At 39.0% G+C, this 20,061-nt stretch overlaps 1 protein-coding gene across 6 annotated transcripts in view; it reads right to left on the bottom strand.

The window, feature by feature from the left end:
- LOC149557824 (uncharacterized) overlaps positions 1–20,061 on the bottom strand; it is a 212,898-nt gene that overhangs the window by 118,248 nt on the left and 74,589 nt on the right. For all 6 annotated transcript variants that reach the window (XR_016364926.1, XM_089832311.1, XM_089832309.1 and 3 more), the window contains exons 5-6: positions 14,161–14,256; positions 13,981–14,051 (exon numbers count right to left, since the gene is read on the bottom strand). Coding sequence is in view for 5 of the 6 variants with exons in the window: in XM_089832311.1 (XP_089688437.1) it covers positions 13,981–14,051; positions 14,161–14,256 (167 nt within the window). In the remaining variant the exon portion in view is untranslated. The remainder of the gene's footprint in view (positions 1–13,980; positions 14,052–14,160; positions 14,257–20,061) is intronic.

The raw sequence follows: 20,061 nt of genomic DNA, 5'->3' as shown, positions 1-20,061 counted from the left end.
AGGGGGGAGACGATCAATATCAATCCCAATCGAACTCAGCAAAGAAGAGACTCGTGCATACCAACACCGCGCACGAGCACCAGACTCAGCAGCCGCCATGGAAACCGAAGAGCAATAAGCTAAATAGGAGTAACGATCACGGTCTCCAACCATATCAACAAACCCACGAAGGCGATGAAGAAACCAAACTAAGTCAAAAATGGCCGCAAGTCTGAAAGGAGGAGCCCCGAACTCAACAAGAATGATACCATGAGGAGTAGATCTATGACATCTGATAATGCGCCGCAAGAACAAAGTTTGGACCCACTCAATCGAGGCCCAATCAGAACTAAGGAGAGAAGGACCCCAAACCACAGAACCATAAAGAACAGTCGGTCGAACAAGAGCATCTAGGAGAGATAGCTTATACGAGGTATCCTGAAAGTGATGTCTGAGGCACTGTTTCTCAAGCAAAGCAAGAGAACCCATGCCCTTATTCACTCTGGGCTGAATAGCAGGTCTCATGCTAAAACGCGGTCCGAAAAATATAAAACCTAGATACAAATAAGATGAAGTAATCTCAATCTCCTGGGCCCGAAATGTGAAGTGAAGATGAGAGGTCTTTAAACAATTAAAGACCATGATCCGAGTCTTACCCAAGTTAACCACCAGCTGTCTCTGATCACAAAATAAAGCCAATCTATCAAGAAGTCTCTGTAACCTGTCAGGAGAGGAAGCAAGGAGAACAATATCATCCACAAAGAGAAGGATCGAGATCAAAACCTGATGAAGATAACAACCATCACCCGGGAGTGAAGACTCCGAGAGGAAGTCCTCTAGCTCATCAATATATAACCCAAATTAAGTAGGAGAGAGAGGACAACCCTGCTTAACCCCAATAGTACAATGGATCGGATCTGAGAAGCCAACAGGAGTCTGAAATCTGCCGACCACAGTCTCATATAATCTCATAATAGCAATACGTAGCATCTCGGAAATATCGATCTCCCTAAGTCTTTCAAACAGAGCCACCCTAGAAACAGAATCAAAAGCTTTGCAAAAATCAACAAAGCAACAGTATACCTTTTCTCATCTGTGTTTGGCCTCCTCAATAATAGCCCGTAGCATGAAGATGTGGTCCATAGTCTGATAATCCGTCTGAAAGCCAGCCTGTCTAAAAGGGGGGCATCAAACACAGCCTCCCTTGCAAAAAATATGTTGCTTTTTGTGTATTGATCACTAAGGAGATGATACTTTCTTTAGGCCTAATCATTTTTTATGGATCCCCATGGAGACAATGATCTCGATATGATTAATCCCTAAGTTGCCCTTATGAGCGAAACAATTCAAAATTGCTCCTCAGGCAAAACATGTTTAAAACTGCCTCTGTGTGCAAATTTTTCAACGTAGAACTGACTAGCATTACTTATCTTGCTAGACCATCAACTCTCTCTCTCTCTTTGATGAGTAAAGCTCGCGTAACATAGCTTGCTAGCGTTTCTACTCTTATCCTTCTCTATTCTCTTTCCATGGATCACTTAGCATAACACAACTTCTTAGCTCGTTGAATTCATGGTTTCTCTCTCTTTCCATACTCTCATGGCTATGCTAGTGCTTTAGATCATGGAATTTGTATTGTCTTTGGAGATGCTCTTACCCTTTCTATGTGACCATTTATGCTCTTGCAATAGCTTCCCAAATATGATAATGGATGGGACACTTCTAATCAAGGTCTCTTCTACTAATTGATTTGGAGTCTTGTTTCTACCACTAAACCTTTTCTTTTTTTTGTGTTGTGTCTTTTGTCTTTGTTTTTCCTTTTCTTATGTTTTTCTTTTTTGTGCCCTTGTGCATAGATATGAAGTTGAGATCTTTTGTTTGGGGGCTTACGTTCTTGAACCTAGTGATGTCTTATCTCTTTGCAATTTTCCATGATCATCTCTATTTCATCATTCTTACTCTCGTCTATTTCTTCCTTTAGTGTGAACATGAGATTGTCTCATACTCATGCTAAAGTAAGGGCTAAATGCATGGTCCTAAAAAGTAAGCACCTATCTTGTGGTCACTTTAATAATAACATTTTCTACCTACTTTAGTATATTTTATATGTTAGGACCTCATATGGCACTAAAAACGGACCTAATTAAAATATGGGTCCGCCACCTTCTTCAATATTGCTTTAACTCAAGGTTAGCCCCTATTTCTAGGCACAGTTTCTCATTTTTCTGTCCAATCCCATAGTTCATTTCCTCACCTAAGACCTATTCATTTATTTTTGGCTTTAATGATCTACTCTGACCTCACAATGACCTAAATATTCTTTTCCCACAACTATTCACTATCTTCAACATCCCTACGAAACTTAAGCTCAATTTACCTTATAAGAATCGCCAATGGTGACTTGTCCCTTGGGTTTTGGGCCCAAATCTTGTCCTGAGCCCAATATCAATGTTTTCACCTAAGGTTTTTAGTTGTAATCGGCCTCGACTGAATTCGAATCCCAAATGAAAGGAAACAAGTATAAAAGGGCATCCTCTCCACTCATTTGCTAACCACTTGTACCTTTATTTTATGAAGATGATCAACAACGTGGTTTGGATAAACTATCACACTAAGCATGTGCTTGAAATTAGTTAGATCCCATGCGTCGAATGGTTGATTGTATTGGCCAAAAAAAAAGAGCTCGTTTTCTTGCTCATGAGTAATTACCTATGTGAGAGTCACTCCCAAATTCACTAGTGTTCCCTTTCAACTCATGTTGAGAGGGAAGGAGGTGAGTGGGAGCATCCAATGAGAACTTAAAGCGAGGGAGATGATTAATCTCAATTGTGATCAAGCCCAGCAAAGAAGAGGCTTGGGCATACCAACAACGGGTCCTACTAGTTGGGTTGGAACCAAAAACCTCGAAAGAGTAATAGGTCAAGTAGGAGTATCTGTAGCAACCACCAATCGAAATCTACAAACCCCTAAAGAAGGTGAAAGAACCAAGCCAAGTCAAAGATGGTCACAAGCCTAAAAGGATGGGCCCCAAACTTAGGCAAAATGAGGTTGTAGGGGGTAGATTGATGACATATGATGATGCACCCAAGGAGAAGGGTTTGGACATGCTCAATCGAAGCCCAATTGGAATCCAGAAGGAAGGGCCCCCGCACAACAAAATCATAAAGCACCATCAGGTTGACTAAGGAGTCCAAGAGAGACAACTTGGATAGTGTCCTGAAAGGGGTTTCTAAAGCATTGTTTCTCCAACATGGCTACGAAACCCAACCCCTTGTTGACCCTAGGTTGAATAGCAGGCCTCAAACTGAAACAAGGTCCAACCCCAAGGTAAGCATAAGAGGATGTAATCTCAACCTCCATGCCCTGGAAAAAGAAGTGGAGATGGTAGGTCTTCAAGCAGTTGAAGACCATCACCCGAGTTTTACCTAGGTTCACAACTAGCTGTCGCAAGTCACAAAAGGAGGTCAAACCACCAAGAAGTCATTGGAAACCCTTCAAGGAGAAGGCCAAAAGAACAAAATCAGCAAATAGGAGAATGGAGATGAAAGCCTGGTGCAAAAAGCAACCGCTGTCGAGGAACGAGAAATCTTAGCGGAAAGCCTCAAGCTTAACAATGTATATGCCGAACAAGGTGGGCAAGAGAGAGAAACCTCGCTTCACCACAATAGTGCTCTGGATCAGATCAAAGAACCCTCGTGAAGTCCTAAATCTGCCCAACACAATCTCATATGGTCTCATAATAGCCACCAGAGGAGTCTTGAAAATCCCAATGTCTCTAAGCCTCTGAAATGTGTCGTCTAAGGAATAGAGTCAAATGCTTTATGAAAGTCCACAAAACAACAATAGATTTTTGTCGAGCAATGTTGTGTATCCTCAATGATAGTTTGCAACATCGGAATATTATCTTTAGTCTGAAAATCGATACAGAAACCAGCCTGACCCCTCATACGACAGTGTCGTCTATCAAGCTCTCTAGATAAAATATTGTTCAATGAAGTGGCATAATGTTCAACAAAAGTATGCCCAACCATGAAGGTCCTATAGTTGTCAAGGTCCAAAGCAAATCCGGCCTTATGAATCAGGTAGATAATGTGCCTTGACCATGAATTACAAAAGAAAATGCAAACTACTCTGTTAAAGAGCATAGAGAGGAAGGAGCCCAAAACCGTGATACCAATCTTGAAGAGTTCAGCCTGGAACCCTTCCTCGTTTATTGTCCTACTACAACTCATGGACCTAACTGCCTTGCAAATGTTGGACAAGGTGAAGAGATGACAATTGGAAGGGGGGTGGTTGGTCGAGGATATCATAAAGAGAGGTGTGGGAGACCAGGGAGAAGGATGAAGAGTGGAAGGCAGAGGAGGATGACAGGGGAACAAAGTGCCCTAGAAGAGCTTGGGGCAATGCACGAGCGAGGCACAAAGGGATCTCCATTGCGAAAAACAATACATCTACTTCTTGTAGTGAAGAAAGTGGTGATAAGAGTCTCAGTTGGGCAAAGGAGGGGGGTGAGTGGTGAAGGTTGAATGCACAGAACGGTGAAAAGACTTGCAATCGTCATCAAACCACTAGTTCAAAGTGCAAGTGTTCATGCATTTGGGACTAAAAGGAAAGGAAGTAGTGCAATGGCAGATGGAGAGGAGAATGCACTACCAAAGTGTGGTAGCCAATGAATCAAACATAAAGGAAACATCGTTGGACTCAATAAAGGAATCCTAAGGGAGGATCCATCTAAGGTGGAGGGTGAAGAGGTAACAATCACTATCAAGGAAGCAAAAGGAGGTGCAAAAAAGGGTCACAATGGAGGAGAGAGGAGGGGAAAGGGGTGAGGGGGCGGTGAGCGCATTCGGCCAAGATTAGGCAAGAAACAATGAAACGGCTAATGGAGGGAATGAAGGAGGCACAAGTGAAACCATAGTCCACAACACTCACACCACCATAATGGGTCAGCAAGTGAAGAATCCAAAATTAGGGAAGCAAGAGAGCTTATTGAGAATCACCAATTTTGAAGGCTCGCAAATCTGGAGAAGGTAGGGACCATAGCACATAAGAGGCCCCAGGGCGTCTACAAAGAAGCACTAAAGGCCCAAGCTATCAGGATCCGCCTTGAAAATACAAATCGAGTCAAACTCATGATCATGAAGTGAAGTCTAATGATCTCTAGTTTGTGTGTTGAAGTCCCCAGAATGATGATGTCTCCCATGGTCGAGAGTCAGGAGATGTACTTGTGCAACTCTGCAAAAAGGTTGCCATCCTCAATGTTGTGCACGTCCTAAGGCAAGGAGGTTGGCAAAAAGTAGAAGATTGCAATGAAGATGTCTATGTAAAGCTGAGCAATACGACTGATATGGAACCACAAGAACTTAGCAGAGGTGTTAGAGTGAACCACTGAGGTAGCACTGAAGAGACAGTTTCTAATCAAACAGGCAATACCACCTGACCCTCTAACCCCACTAGAGGTCTTGACCTTGTCTCTGAAGACATAGAGCCATTGGTAACGAACCTAGAAAGAGGACAAGGAAGGCTCTCATGTCTCTATGACAAAAAGAATATGTGCAAATCTGAAAAGGGCCACCATCCTCAGCGTTGTGCACAGCATAGGGCAAGGAGATTGGCTAGAAGTAGAAAACTACAATGAAGATGTCTATGTAAGGCTGAGCAATACAACTAATATGGATTCGCACAAATCTAGCAGAGGTGTTAGAGTGTGTTGTTGATAAAATCTATATTGTAGCTAACGGGTAGAATAGTATCCGAATGGAAGCATGACACTTGAGTCACTCCTTCAGAAAGGTATATGTACATCGTCTGAGATGGACTTTGGAATGATCATTGTAATCATTGTATTCGGATTGTAATCATTGAGTGCATATATGAATAAAGTATTCGCTCTGTGTTGTATCGTGCTATACTACATGTGTTAAGTTTCTTTATCTTGTACAGTAAACAGAGTGAACCACAAAGGTAGCACTAAAGAGACAATCCTACTCAAATAGGCAATACCACCTAACCCTCTAACCCCACCACGGGTTCTAACCTTGTCTATGAAGACACATAGCCACTGGTACCTAGTGAACTGAGAAAAAGGATGGAGAAGACTCTCGTAAGTCTCAGTGACACTAAGAATATCGATAGAACCAACCGCATCATTAAAAAGACTTGACAATGACCATAGGGTGTCATCATCGTTCAAGAAGTTGTTAAGTAGGGAACCAGTGGAGGGTTCCCTCTTCCCCAATTGTTGTTGAGACCATCATTTGGCCTTGGGGACCGATCTCGGTTCCCAATTGGGGGGAGGGAAATCACGAATAACAACACTAAGGTTCTAAATAATCACCCATTTCTCATTGCATCTAGCCCCCACAACGCGTCTCTTAAGAATATTTCAACTCTCCCACCTATGATTTCATGAGATCCTCATCAAGGAAAATCTTAGTAGGAAGAGGAAAATATTTCTTCCTCGCTCTAAGAACTCGAAGTCGGTCATTCAAGGAAAGGAACCAAAGGAAAGGGTGTCATCAGGCCAACCCAAACCCTATCAAGTGAGATATCAGAAATGCCTAGGTTGTCGCTAAGGAGTACCCAACGAGAATATGGTTAGTGAAAGAGAAAGAAAGGCCCCAAACTCTTAGATTGAGCTCGTGGGAACGTCTTACACGCTCTTTTGCCAACTTCTCCTGTATGATCTTTTCCACACCAAAGAGGTGTAGAATTGGTTGTCTTACAGACGGAGGCCCAAGATTTAATCTATTGTTTAGTTTTCGACATTTGAGAAGTTTTCTCGATAACAAGTTCACTTTGCTTGTCTTTAATGATGTAGATTTCCCCAAACTATTCAATAATGGTATCGATATGTGTATTAATGCCTATTGTTTCATTGGTAAAAGTTGCAGAGAAATCTTTGATAAGCATGGTATGAGAGGCAACGTATTGTTGCAGATTGTTTAAGGTCACAGTAAGGGACTGAATAGTGTCCCACAATCTTTGATTCTCAAGTTCCAAGTTAATCATCCTGTCTATGTGTCTCTAATACATTCCACACAAAGGTTGGGAATGAGGAGTTTCCATAGTTTGTAGAGGAGCAACAAACACCATCCGCAATGACAAGGTAGAAACAAGCTAAAGAACCACAACCAAACCGCAAGAAAGAAATGAGCAGGCGGGAACAAACAATGAACAATGAACACCAAGCAGGACGTATTGCACCAACAAGCATAGACAAAAACCCATAGAAGAGCATTGGGAAGAGTAGAAATGAATGGAGCCACAAAGAACTAGGCAGAAGATCAGAGAAGAATGCAGGCATCGGAAGAGCGAAGAAGACCAAACCCACCTGTAGCCAACCAAGGCAACAAGCACACACACACGCCTGAACCCACTCCACCTCAAATAGAGAAAGACCACTCCAAAGCAAGGAAGGAAAGGAGCCACAGGAGCACAGCCAACAACAAAGACAACCCAAACGCACAACACAAAAATGGAAAAGATGGAAAACAACTACTTGTGAAGCCACGCAAAGGCAGGGCACCTAACAACAGCAGCAACGCAAGTAGAAGAAAGGAACATAACCAAAGCCACAAAGTAGAGTAGAGGGAGCAATTGTAGGGGAGCAATAAATGATGAGAAGGCACTACACCTAGTCTAACAAAACCAATACAAAAAATGAACAACCCGCAACTTAGTTGTGAGCAAACAAACGAACAAACACGACACCACAGCCCAAGCAGAAAAGAAAACAGAGCAACGCCACACAATCACACCTGCTTGAACAGACGTTAAGCACAATCACTCTGTTCACACAATGACCATGCAAGCAGAGTTGGACAACGAGGCCAAGCATGGCGAGGAAAAATAGGAACTAATTGCAGGAGGTCATGGCAGCAAGCAAAAACTCTTCCTCTCCCTCTAAAGAAAAAGGAACCTCTTCTTGAAACTTCTTCCTTAAATAATGCTTGGTTTTTCTGTTTCTATAACTGATTCTTGAAATTATTTTGATATTCTTTCTTTACACATCGATAAAAATGGGATTTTTATGGCTGAAATTATTTTCTACCCACATCTATTCCCATCCTCTTCTCCTTCGCAAATATTTTTTCATAAAGAGAATAATTTCTCTTTAATTGTTGTAATTTGAGATCAAAATCATATAAAACATTTTTAAATAATGTTTTATATTGCTGCACATAAATGAGTGTGGAAACGTTTAATTTCTCATGCAGCCACTTAACTAATTCATGACAGTTTAACCCGTAAAACTTGTTGAACCATTTGAACTTGTTAGTTCACAAAACCACAGATTGGAAATTTAGGAGTGCCAATTCTTCAACAAGATTCCACAATTAGTTCTGGCCAAAGAACGGGAATACTTCTTGATTCCCCTACACTTCAGGCTTTTCTACACCTAGGCGGGTAGACCTTCATTTAGAACCTGATCACTTGATCTGAAGCTTTTCAATAGCAAGTTTAAGCTTTGCAAGTTCTCCGATTGGAAAAATCCTTGAACTCAATCAAAATAAAGTTGAATGCTGAATGTTAGAACTGAATGAATGTTTTGAATAAATTTGTCAATAATTGATTTGATGTTTGCAAGAAGGAAGATATAGATTTTCTGACTTCAAAATACAATTATAATACTTCAATGATTCACAAGACTGGTGCCTTTTCTTAATTGGACAACAAAGTCAACTACAATGAAGATTATCACGTACAACTTCATAAAATTCTATACACGTAAACTATAAATAATTAATAATCAAGACGCAACAGATCAAATATATAAACGCAACTTTAAACTAGTCTAGATTGCACATTATCTCCTACAGTTGGGAGACAAACTAGACATAGATACTTAAACAAGTCAATATTTTACTATATCTATGATGATCGAGTTTAAAATGCTATAAATGACAGTGTTCTCTTATTTGACATTTAAATTGTTTGCAGAAGTGTAAAGATGATTATAAAGGACAAATCAACTACAATTTAAATCTCCATGCCTTTTAAAGAAACAAAAAACAAAAAAGGCTTTTATTAATCATTAAAATATAATTTTTGAATTTTATGTTACAAAGCCATATTAAAAATCATTATCCCTCCATGCAAATGAATATAAATTACTTTTTCTTCAAATGATTTTGTTGAATATGTCTTGTTACTTGTGTCTCAAATACTTCTTACTTATATTCTATCTAATGGAGGACATAACTTTTCAAAAGGAAAGTCACATCTCTCTTAAAATAAATTATACCTCTTAATTTCAATCTCACCAAATTATTGATCGCTATTTCCTCTTGATCGAAATGTTTACAACATTTCTAATGTTGACATGTTAACTCGCTGTGAACGGCCATACTTATCAATTTATCTCTGACTGGGAGTATAAGTTGCTCAATAAGATATGGTTCCATTATTAATTCATAGAAGTATTATTTTAGACGACGCTTTGCATTGGCACATAGGGGAATTTATTTATTCTTGACGGAGCTTGAGAGGCGGCTTCTTCCATTAATCCCATGCTTGATAATTCCAGAACACGATACGCCTATATTCAAACCTTTCATGCTCAACCTGATAAGCTTCTACATATAAAATGTCTATATGTGGCTTCATATCCGTTCCTTGATAATTCAAGAACATGCTCTTCATTTCAACGTCAAGACTGAGACTCAACATTACTCCGATAAGCTCCCATCTTCGTGTTCGCATTTCTCGAAGGCTTTCAAACTTCTATTTTTCTCCTCGACTTATATTCATTTACTCCTGCTAGTGTGGAGCTTCATCGTATGGATGAAATGTACGGCATGGGATGGACTTCAGATGAAATATTTTGTATTTGTGATATCATTGTCTCCTCACTTCATTTGCCAATGCTCCACATTCTATATTCGCACGGCTCCTCCAATCTCTAATGTATTGGATCCTTCACATCATTGGCTTGAGATATAAGTACATTGGCTCCCTTGGAGGCATAGAGTTCGGGCTTATATTGCCTCCCTGTATTGTACTTAAATTCCAATTCTTAATCATTACCGGCATCTTGCAAAGTAACTTTACAATGACAACTTTCATGATGGAGTCTATCAAAAAATATTATTCTTTGTTTGTCTTCAAAATGGTTTGATAAGGAATGCAAGAGGGCTAGGAGAAATCTAAGGGAGTCAAATAAAACTAACCTTGACATTAAGACCTACAAACAGATCCTAAAGAAGAAAAAAATCGATTTTATGTCCACAAAGAGAGAGGAGCTAATTTTCTTGGGCAGAAATAACCCCAAACGTTTTTGGAAAGAACTCCAACCAAGGAGGAAGCAAACTGAAAATAATATTACTGCCACCCAAAGGTTTGATTATGCTAAGAAACTTTATGAACAAGAGGGTGGAGTGGGACAGGCACCTTTGGTCAATGATACCACAAATATTTTTACTATGCAAGAGATAGAGACAGGGATTAAGAAGTTGGGTGGAGGCAAAGCAAAAGACCTTGTTGCGCTTCAAGCTGAATATTTGAAGTGGGGTATGAAAACTCTTGCACCGCACATCACTGAAATCTTCAACAAAATCTGTCAGGAAGGGTTTCCGAAAGATTGGACAATCAGCCTTGCAATACCACTTTTTAAGAGTGGTGATGTTAACAATCCCTCCAATTACAGGACTATAATGATCAATCCCCTCTTTGCTAAAATTTTTGGCAGTATGATAGAAACTAGGATCAGCAAATGGGCAGAAGAAAATCATAAACGTGCTAAAGGGCAAGCTGGTTTTAGGCCAAAGCACTCGACAGTGGATCACTGTGTCACTCTGAGACACATTATTGAAAAAGAGTGGGAGAAAAAGGAAGAGGTTTTTTGTTGCTTTGTTGACTTCAAAAAGGCTTTTGATACCGTTCCGAGAGACAAGCTTTGGTTGAGGATGGAAGAATTGGGGATTCCTAGGCATCTCAGAGCTGCTGCTCATAGGATGTACGAAGAGGTGAAAGTCAAAATCAGAACTTCAGATGGCATTTCAGAATGTTTTAGGAGCGATATCGGGGTCAAACAGGGCTGCCCTTTATCCCCTACTTTATTTGGTTTATATATTGACAAACTGGAAGAGTGGTTAAACATGCAAGAGCGTGAAGGCATTCAGCTAGGGGAATTTGTTATAAAGCTACTCCTATATGCGGACGACCTCATTTTAATTGCCAAATCTGCTTGTGGTTTGCAAGACCATCTATCTTCTCTTGAGCGCTTTTGTAGAATGGTGGGGATGCAAGTCAATATCAGCAAAACCAAGGTTATGATTTTCTCTAATAATAAAAAACAGCATCAACATGAATTTTATTACAATGGAAGTGTTCTCGAAGAAGTTGCGGAATATAAATACCTTGGCATCGATTTCAACAAAAAACTAAGCTGGTCTAGCTGCAGGTATAAAAGGACATTAGGTGGATGGAAGGCTTTCCACGCTCTTCAGAATAGGTGCCGTGAAGCGGAGTTATGGGATTGGAAAACTATTCAAACCTTGTTCGGTCTTCTTGTGCTACCAGTTGTTCTTTATGGGTGTGAATTATGGGCCAGCAGCACTACTATAGCACAATGGAAACAAATCGAAGGAATCCAAAAGCGCTTGATTACAAGCAAGTTTAAAATTAAAAGCACTGTTCCATATGACATCATGCTAAGTGAAATGGGGGCTGCGCCTATCGAGGCACTTGCTATGGTTCGCCTTTTAAGCTATCTAAAAAGAATCGAAAAAATGGAAGAGGATAGATGGCCGAAAGTTGTCTTTAGGGACACACTATGTAAGCGAAAAAGGACATGGATGCAACAAAACATCAAGTGGATGAGTAAATGGAATATTCATTTCAATATGTGCCCCACAAATAATAAAGAAATAAAGGTCTTTGTTATGGAGAAATTCTACAAGAGAAATTGGGGAAGTGAGATTGGGAGGAAGAAACTATATTATATAAATGAGTTCAACCCCACTTGTGATCAACTCGAAAAAGTGTACATAGGAGCCAACATTTCTTGGAGAGCTAAAATTCTTATTGCTCAGCTGAGAACCAACTCTCACCAACTTTGTTGTGAGACCGGGCGCTAGAAGAGGCCAAAGGAGGCTTGGGAAGAGAGAATTTGCAGATTTTGCAATTCTGGGAAAGTGGAAACTGAACAGCACTTTATTCTAGAATGTGAGGCCTACAAGGATAGCAGGGATAAGTTTGCGGATACTATATGTGACAGTTCTTGGCATAACCTGTTCAACGAAGAGTACATTGAGCAATTGGGGGGGCTCATCATTAGTCTACACAAGAGGCGAACAGCGCTACTTAAGTCTGCTTGAGTTGTCTTGCTGTCCCATAGGCTATTTTTAGCCTCGTGGACGTTAAAATTTTATCTATCTATCTATCACATATGTCATATGACCTTTGTATTCTCAAACGATATGCTTCCATGTATCTGTAAACAACGATTCTAATTTACTGTTTACTTTATTTTGAAAATCCCAAAAAGTCAGATATGAGCGCTAATGTGTATAACCTGTGTTCACCACTTAGAAGGATGGAATTTAGTTATCAAGTTTGCTCCAGTTGGAAAGCTCTGCTATGACCAATTATGGTCTTTGATGCCTGGATGCGGAACAAGTTGTATAATCTGCTCTTACACCATCTCTGCCCAAGGGTCTCAAATCAATCAAAGATGACGTGATTGTCAATCCTGCCCGACACCAAAGCATAACCTAGATTGATAAATCTCTTTTCAAGTGCTCGACAATTTGGTACTTCCTGTATTTGATATTCCTTAAATCTGGCAGTTGCAGCTTCTCTTGTGTCTAGTGCTTCAATCACAGAATCTGTTGTGGTAACTTTCTCCAAGTCATTATTTCTGAATCTTTCACAATTAGATTAATCTTTTAATAAAAATTGTTATATTCATTATAGTCTTCCTCTCCACTAGCTCTGTTCAAAACTTTCTTTGCCACATCCCATGTCTTATCCAGAACTTCTGAGAGTCAATTTCTTGGCTCTTGAAACATTTATTAGAACAGATTCTGATTGCCTTCAAAACTGGTCTAGATAGATCTACTTGAAAATCGCTTGGCATGGGGGGAAACTCTGTGCTTCCTGTACTATCTCAAATATACACAAGTCCATTTGATTGCATAGGATTTCCAAGATTTAATCATCCCAGAGTTTAGGGTGAAGCTTGTCAAATCTCAAGTAGTTTGGTATTTCCCCTACTAAATTCATTTTTTATTGATCTCTAACATCAATGATTATCTTTTTTCAAGTCTCCAACATCACAAATGGAGGCCCTAATTATTGGAAATTGGGGCTCCATCAGAACTCATTGAACCTGTTGAACTTGTTAACTCGTTGAAAAGTTTTGCGAGTCCGATTGACCTGTTGAACCTGCTGAACCTATTGAACTCGTTGAACCCAAAGTTCAAAATTTTCCCCAAAATCATTTTCCTTCATTAATAACTTTTTCATTTTCATTCTCATCCACATGAACTGATTGAACAATTTGAACTGAATGAATATGTTGAACTAGTTCAAGGTGTGTGTTCAAAAGTTCAAGTTGTTCAAGGAGTTCAACATGTCCAAAGACTTAGAGTCAAACATAAACATTTAATACATAAGCAAAGGATCGTGACTCCAATTTGGTTCTAACAAAGTTAGCGAATTTGAAGTTTGCAAAATTGGAGTCAGGATAACAAATATGTAATGGCAGCTTTCAGCCATGTATCCAGATTTTGCCTCATTCTATGTCTGAAAATGAAGCGGCAAATATTAGCAATGTGTCCAAGCTTCAGCCTATAGGGATACATTTGCGTCTTATTTTATTTTGTACTAGTCCCAACTAAAATATTTGAAATTTATTACTAAGGACAATTTGAAGAAGTTCCAAGTTAATAATGGGCAAATGTACAAATTAAAAGTTAATCTCAAAAAATGAAATTTGATACCAAAAATTACAGGAAAAAATATCAATGGTTTAAGCAGGATCAAAAAATTACAAACCTGACATCAAATGCCACATTGCTTTTCTTCTCAATAAATTTGACAATTGGTACCCTTGCTTTCCCAATCACCTAGGTAAAAAACAAGCCCAAGATGAACAATGCTTCTATAGAAAATGATTTTTCCAAAGTTGTACTGTTGACAGCATCCAATCTACTTGAAGAAGCAAGTGCTTCCAACCTGAATTTTAGTTGCAATAGACTTTTGGAGCAAGGCTCTTGCAAGAGCTTGCAGCCCATCTTGAGCAACTTGAACATCAGAATTTAAAATAACCACCTGAAAAATAACAAGCAGAGAAGCTCATTTTTCAAAAAAGAAAAGTAACACGCAAGACAAATTAGCAATGTCCCATGTACAGATACATGAAAATATATCCACAAATTCAGGTAAAATCTAGAAGACTAGATATACCAGAACATTTTTTTTTTTGAAGTTCAGAAAATCCAGCACAAAAGATATTGCTGTAATTCCAATGCATTTCATTAATTGTTAACAAATTGAATTCTTATCTCACATCAAAACATTTAAACTTTTCACTATGCCTCTAGTTTTTTCTTCGATGGCAAACATGCTTGTGCTTCTAAATGTGAAAATTTTAAAAATATCCTTTCATGTAGCATCAAAAAGATAACCATCAACCAATAGGAAAATCAAGGGTCCACAATGCTAACAATCTTTAGATGTAGTTAAATTACACAGTATACAGTTAAGACCCAAAGAACTCTGTTTGAACATAAAATCTTTTTTGAGACTGAATTGGCAAACCAAAAGATACAAAGATTTTTTTCAGGATCATGAAAAATCAGGAAATTAAGATACTGAAAAATTTATAAAATTGGTAAAATGAAAAGGCGGCATTTTTTGATTTCATGCCAAACGAAGAAAAAAAGCTGCTTTTCCTCTACTCCAACTAGGTGCAGCCAATATTTCTTCTAGGAAAATGTTGCAAAAATTTTGACCCCTTTTAGAATTTGCATCTCTTTATCGCTTCCACTGTTCCATTTCCAAAAGATAACTTTTGAGTCTAATTTGAAGATTAGAATTCGTCTACAATAAAGTGCTTTCAGACAATATTTTATACTCACCTAGTAATTTGCATGAGCTTGTACCAGCTATTCAAGAGTAGATACACAAATGGGGATTGATTCATTCAGCTTTGAAAAGGAAATGAAACATCATCCTTACCTCTGGTTAAGGGTACTCGCATATTACGGCTTTTCAATACTACTCAATATGGAGGCCATCAAATTATAAAGATCCTAATTTTGAGAGCAGAGACTTGGATCCAGACAAATTCTTCGGAAAAGACACAACCTCATATGCAGATCATTAGAAGCACTCAAAGCTCTAAAAAATCTGGTTCACTTGAAAGGGTAACAGCAACATTATGATTAATAAAACTATAAACTCCATTTATCTCTTTGGAGTCCACCATGTGTGGTGAATGATGGAAAAGTCAAAGATTTTGATGGCGTCCGATGAGGTAAAAAGGTAACTGGGCTCTAGTTGAGCATTTGGAATTAAAGATTCAGCATTGGAATGACATTATTTCAACTCTCCTACAGTACCAATGAAGATTATGCAGCCTTTTAAATTGAATATTTCAGTTCCGACAATGGTTCCAGAGCCTCACTGTTTCTCTGAATTTCCGGATTGAAGCATAAAAGGGCAAGACTGCTTGATGGCTTAGAAACTACATGTACCCCAATTTCCGGTGTTGAGAACAAAAGAAGAAAGAGGGAGGGAAGAAAACAATAGGAAATGGTCAAAGGTTCTGGAAGTTTATTGTAATAACCCTTAGCCAGTTATAGCTTTAACAAACATCAATTTCCTATACTTATCAGTAGTTTGGCATTTTGTCAAACACTTGGCAAACAACTCTGGTTCTTCTAGTTATGCTGATGAATGCAATAATATTCCTTGGTTTTGACCAACTAAACATGAATTATAAAGCTACAACGGAATTTGCAAATGCAGCTTATATCTCGTACCACTATACAATAGGTCTGCACTTGCACATTGTGATTCTTAAATTCACAATGGAAAATACCATATTTCTGGAACTGAATTTCAAAATGCTTGTAATTTTAATAACTTATAAGCATTTAAGTAAAGGCAGATTACAATTGAATATTTCAGAACCTGTAGCTTGATTAGATAGCCCAAGATTTCAGCCTGAAGCCGATTTCCAGTCCAGGCACAACCAATTGTTCCCACAAGCCTAAAACAGTCAGTGCTAATCCCTTTTGACAGTCAACATAGGCAGAAATAGAGTATGTGCCACCTTTAATTCTGATTGCAGCCTCCTGCAATGACTGCATGAGCTCTAAATGTGCAACATGACCTCTAAAAAGCATATTGCAGGCCCTTGGGAATTCCAACACAGCATCTCTACACTCAGTGTGGACTTCTACTATGATCTCGTAGGCCTCTAGCACATAGACACTGCCTCTACAGTCCTAGCCGCTGCCTCAACCAGAGACGACAGCCTTCAAATAAGCAGGTCCGATCCTCAAAATGACCAGCAGGTGGATCAAACGCAGCTAAAGCCAATACCCTTCTTCAAAGAATCAAATCGCCCTTGCACAATTAACTTCTCAGGTACAGTAATAACAGAAGAGAAGATAGAATTAAATTGGTTTACCTCAGCTTGTAATTTGTAGCACAATTCAGGCACAATCTTCAGAAGTCACAAACATTTCAGCAATTTAACAAAGCAAATAACGTCCAATGGATGTAGACCTCACAGCATCGAAACTCTTCAGAAGTATTTTGGTTCTCTAGCCACAGTAAGACGAAGCACCAAATTTAGACTCTCAGATCCAACCACTACACTTCAGCAGCGGGAATAAATTCACGAATCAAATAAACCCTCACAAGAACAATCAAAAGTAATAGACAATGTAATAACCCCAATAGGTTATAACTTCTTCAAACACCAAAAATCTTTATACTTCAGTTGTTTGACATTTTGTCAAACACTTTGCAAGCAAGGGTCATCTGACTGATATAACTTTTCAGATTGCTGCAGTGATTCTTGTTTGGATTTGCCTCAAAGAGAATGCTTACAAAGACTCCAAATTGTCTAAACAATGACCTAACATAAATATGTAACTAATTTTGGCAATAGTGAATGTATATATGAGTTCTAATCATGAAAATGATCGTCTACAGCCAACTGGTATTTTAACAAACAGTTGGTATGCAAGCTAACTGGCTGATAAAAAATGATATATTAACGCTCAAAGACAACTATTAATGACCAGCAATTGTATCTCCTTGATTGAGAACGAGTATCCAATACAATATTCATACTAAGTTAGCCAAGACTCTTGGCATTTACAAAGATATCAAAATATGATGATTGCTGGTAAAGTAATATGCACCTACAGCTGCCAATGAAAACTAATGCAATACTAAATATCTAACTTCAATACTCCCCTACAGCAGTACGCTATTCACATGCATGATTAAATACAACTAAAGCCATGGATTGCTGATACCATTGTGAGAAATGTAAAAATGAATGATGTATCTATTAATGAATGATAGGTTTGATACGAAATGACAGTTACAACAGCACTCGATAGTGAAAAGCAACTATGAAAATACACATCAGACCTGGCATATGAAGTCGCCTTAGAGAATAGAAGTATTGCAATTCCACTGAACAGAAAATAACCTCTTCAAGTGCCCAAGTCGTGCCTCTCTAGCTGCCGCCCTTGATTGTAGATGGCTGCAATAAATTACTTCAATGCTGCCCCTTCTGCTTTGCTTTTTCCCGATCTGCTTTTTCCACTTGCTTTTTCCGGATTTTCTTTTTTCATTTTGCTTTTTCGAACTGTTTTTTCAGATCCGCTTTTTTTGAACTGCTTTTTCGGACCCGCTTTTTCGAACTGCTTTTTTTTCGGATTGCTTTTTTCGGAGCTTCTTTTTCGGACTGCTTTTTCGGCCCGCTTTTTCGGTTCTGCTTTTTCGGCATGCTTTTTTCGGACTGCTTTTTCGGCCTGCTTTAAAATGGCTTCCTATAATTTCAGACCTGCTAGAAATGACCTCCAATAATTTCGGCCCTGCTAAAATTGCCTCCTGAAATGCTGAAATGCTGAAAATGGCCTTAGGCCCAATGATGCCCTAGCTGAAGTGACTGAAGTATCACCTCCAAATGTGCAACCCTTCAGAAGATATTTCACTTCCTCAGTTATGCTAATCCAAGGGAGTTTTCATTCCCAAAGATCAATTGACTATCTGAAACCACTTGGCTCCAGAATAGACTATGTGACTGAATCACAATTTGATGTTAAGAGAGAAATAAACAACTGGATGATTAGAATGAAGCCCGGGGTGCCTATTTATTCTTTTTCTCCACTTTCTCCAGAAACTTCTAGAACATTATTTTATTTTATCTATTAGTGACTTTATAAAAAATATTTTATAATTCAAATCACTTTATTAAATTAATTAAATATAAAGTTACCTTTTAATATTTATTTATTTGATAACTTTATAAATAATTAACTTAATATCACTTATTTATTTAATTAAAATAATTAATTAGTCATCCTCATAAAATATTCATTATTTTGGACAACTTAATTAATTTAATTAATTAAATCAAATTGCCTCCAAAATGGGGACATGACAGTTCGCCCTTCCTAAAATTGCTTGTCCCCAAGCAATGGCTAAACAATAAACCAATCAATCCGCCTGGATCCCAAATGTAGTCATGAACTATACTACTGTCAATTAACACAGGCTCCTGTAATATCCTCTACAATATAACCAAGAGGAATCCATAATCAAACTGACAATTACAGCTCAACCAAACTCCAAAAACACAACTACCAACACAGTAAATACCATCAACGTATCCCACTGGCCTATACGGAATGTACAATCCAACTCTGCAACAATGGTGAATGCTCCCGAATGAAACTGTACCAAGTAGGGAGAATCCACACACTGTACAACTCTTGCAGTCAACACTACTCTGCAGATCACCGGCCACTATCTCATAACCATAACTCCCATTCACTGCTGATGGTGAAAAGACATCACAAGATAAACAGCAAGAAATGGAACCCAAACCAAATCTGCCTGCCATCAACTCCTCAACACAAGGATCAAATGCTAACTGATGTACATACCCTGCAGTATAATGTTGATAAAAAGAACCAACCCCAGTCAACAGCTCACCATGAACAAGTGATACAACCCACTGTGACTGATCACCAGTTAAGTCAGGAGATGTCATAGCCAAAGGAGTAGAATCAATAACAACAACCGCTGAAGCATCACTCCCAAACTCCTACTCTAAGTCATGTATTATCAAGCTATCAACCGTAGAACCTATCGCCATGTCACGCCCATTACAACTCTCATCCCGTGGTGTCAAACCATCCCATAACTGATGACAAGCACTAAGAACCAAAGTACATCTCCGTATCATCATCTCATCAACATGGTCATCAAAAGTAAATTGATGAGCATACCTCACAGTGTAATGCCGATAGAATGCGCCAATCTTAGTCAGTGGCTCGGACTGCAATCCAGATGAAACTAACTGCAATCGATCACTAACCAAGCTGGAACAGACTACTACCTCTGAAGACATAACCAAGGGAGTAGTATTACTAGCAGGAACCATGCCAACTACCGGCTCACCAACATCACACATGATCTTTGATACAACATCTCTAGTCTCTGTGCCATCAGTACTAGAGGCCACCACCATATCAGGCATACCACAACAATCTACTGCAGCACCCAACTCAACTAAGCCCGATATGACAATGTTAGTATCAAGGATGGATGCATCCCCATCTCCACTGTCTCTGACAATCTCGACCATAGACATCCTCGGATCACCAGACACCACAGCTTGTGACTGTACAGAATCTGGTAAAGACTGCAGTCGCTCTAACTCCACAGTCACCTTAGCCAAATGAAATTGTGACTCCTCGAAAGCCAACTGTGTATTCTCAAGAATCTCAGAAGTCACCTCGAGCTGCTGAGTAAGCTCACTCACCTCAACTTCCTTGGCCAACAATGCATCATATGCTGTACTCCCCCACTCCATAAGAT

This window comes from Cupressus sempervirens, chromosome 5 (assembly GCF_028749045.1).
Source record: "Cupressus sempervirens isolate cs-2001-9-10 chromosome 5, ASM2874904v1, whole genome shotgun sequence".
NCBI lineage: Eukaryota > Viridiplantae > Streptophyta > Pinopsida > Cupressales > Cupressaceae > Cupressus > Cupressus sempervirens.
Note: the sequence above shows the minus strand (reverse complement) of the source record. Positions and strands in the feature narration are given on the sequence as shown.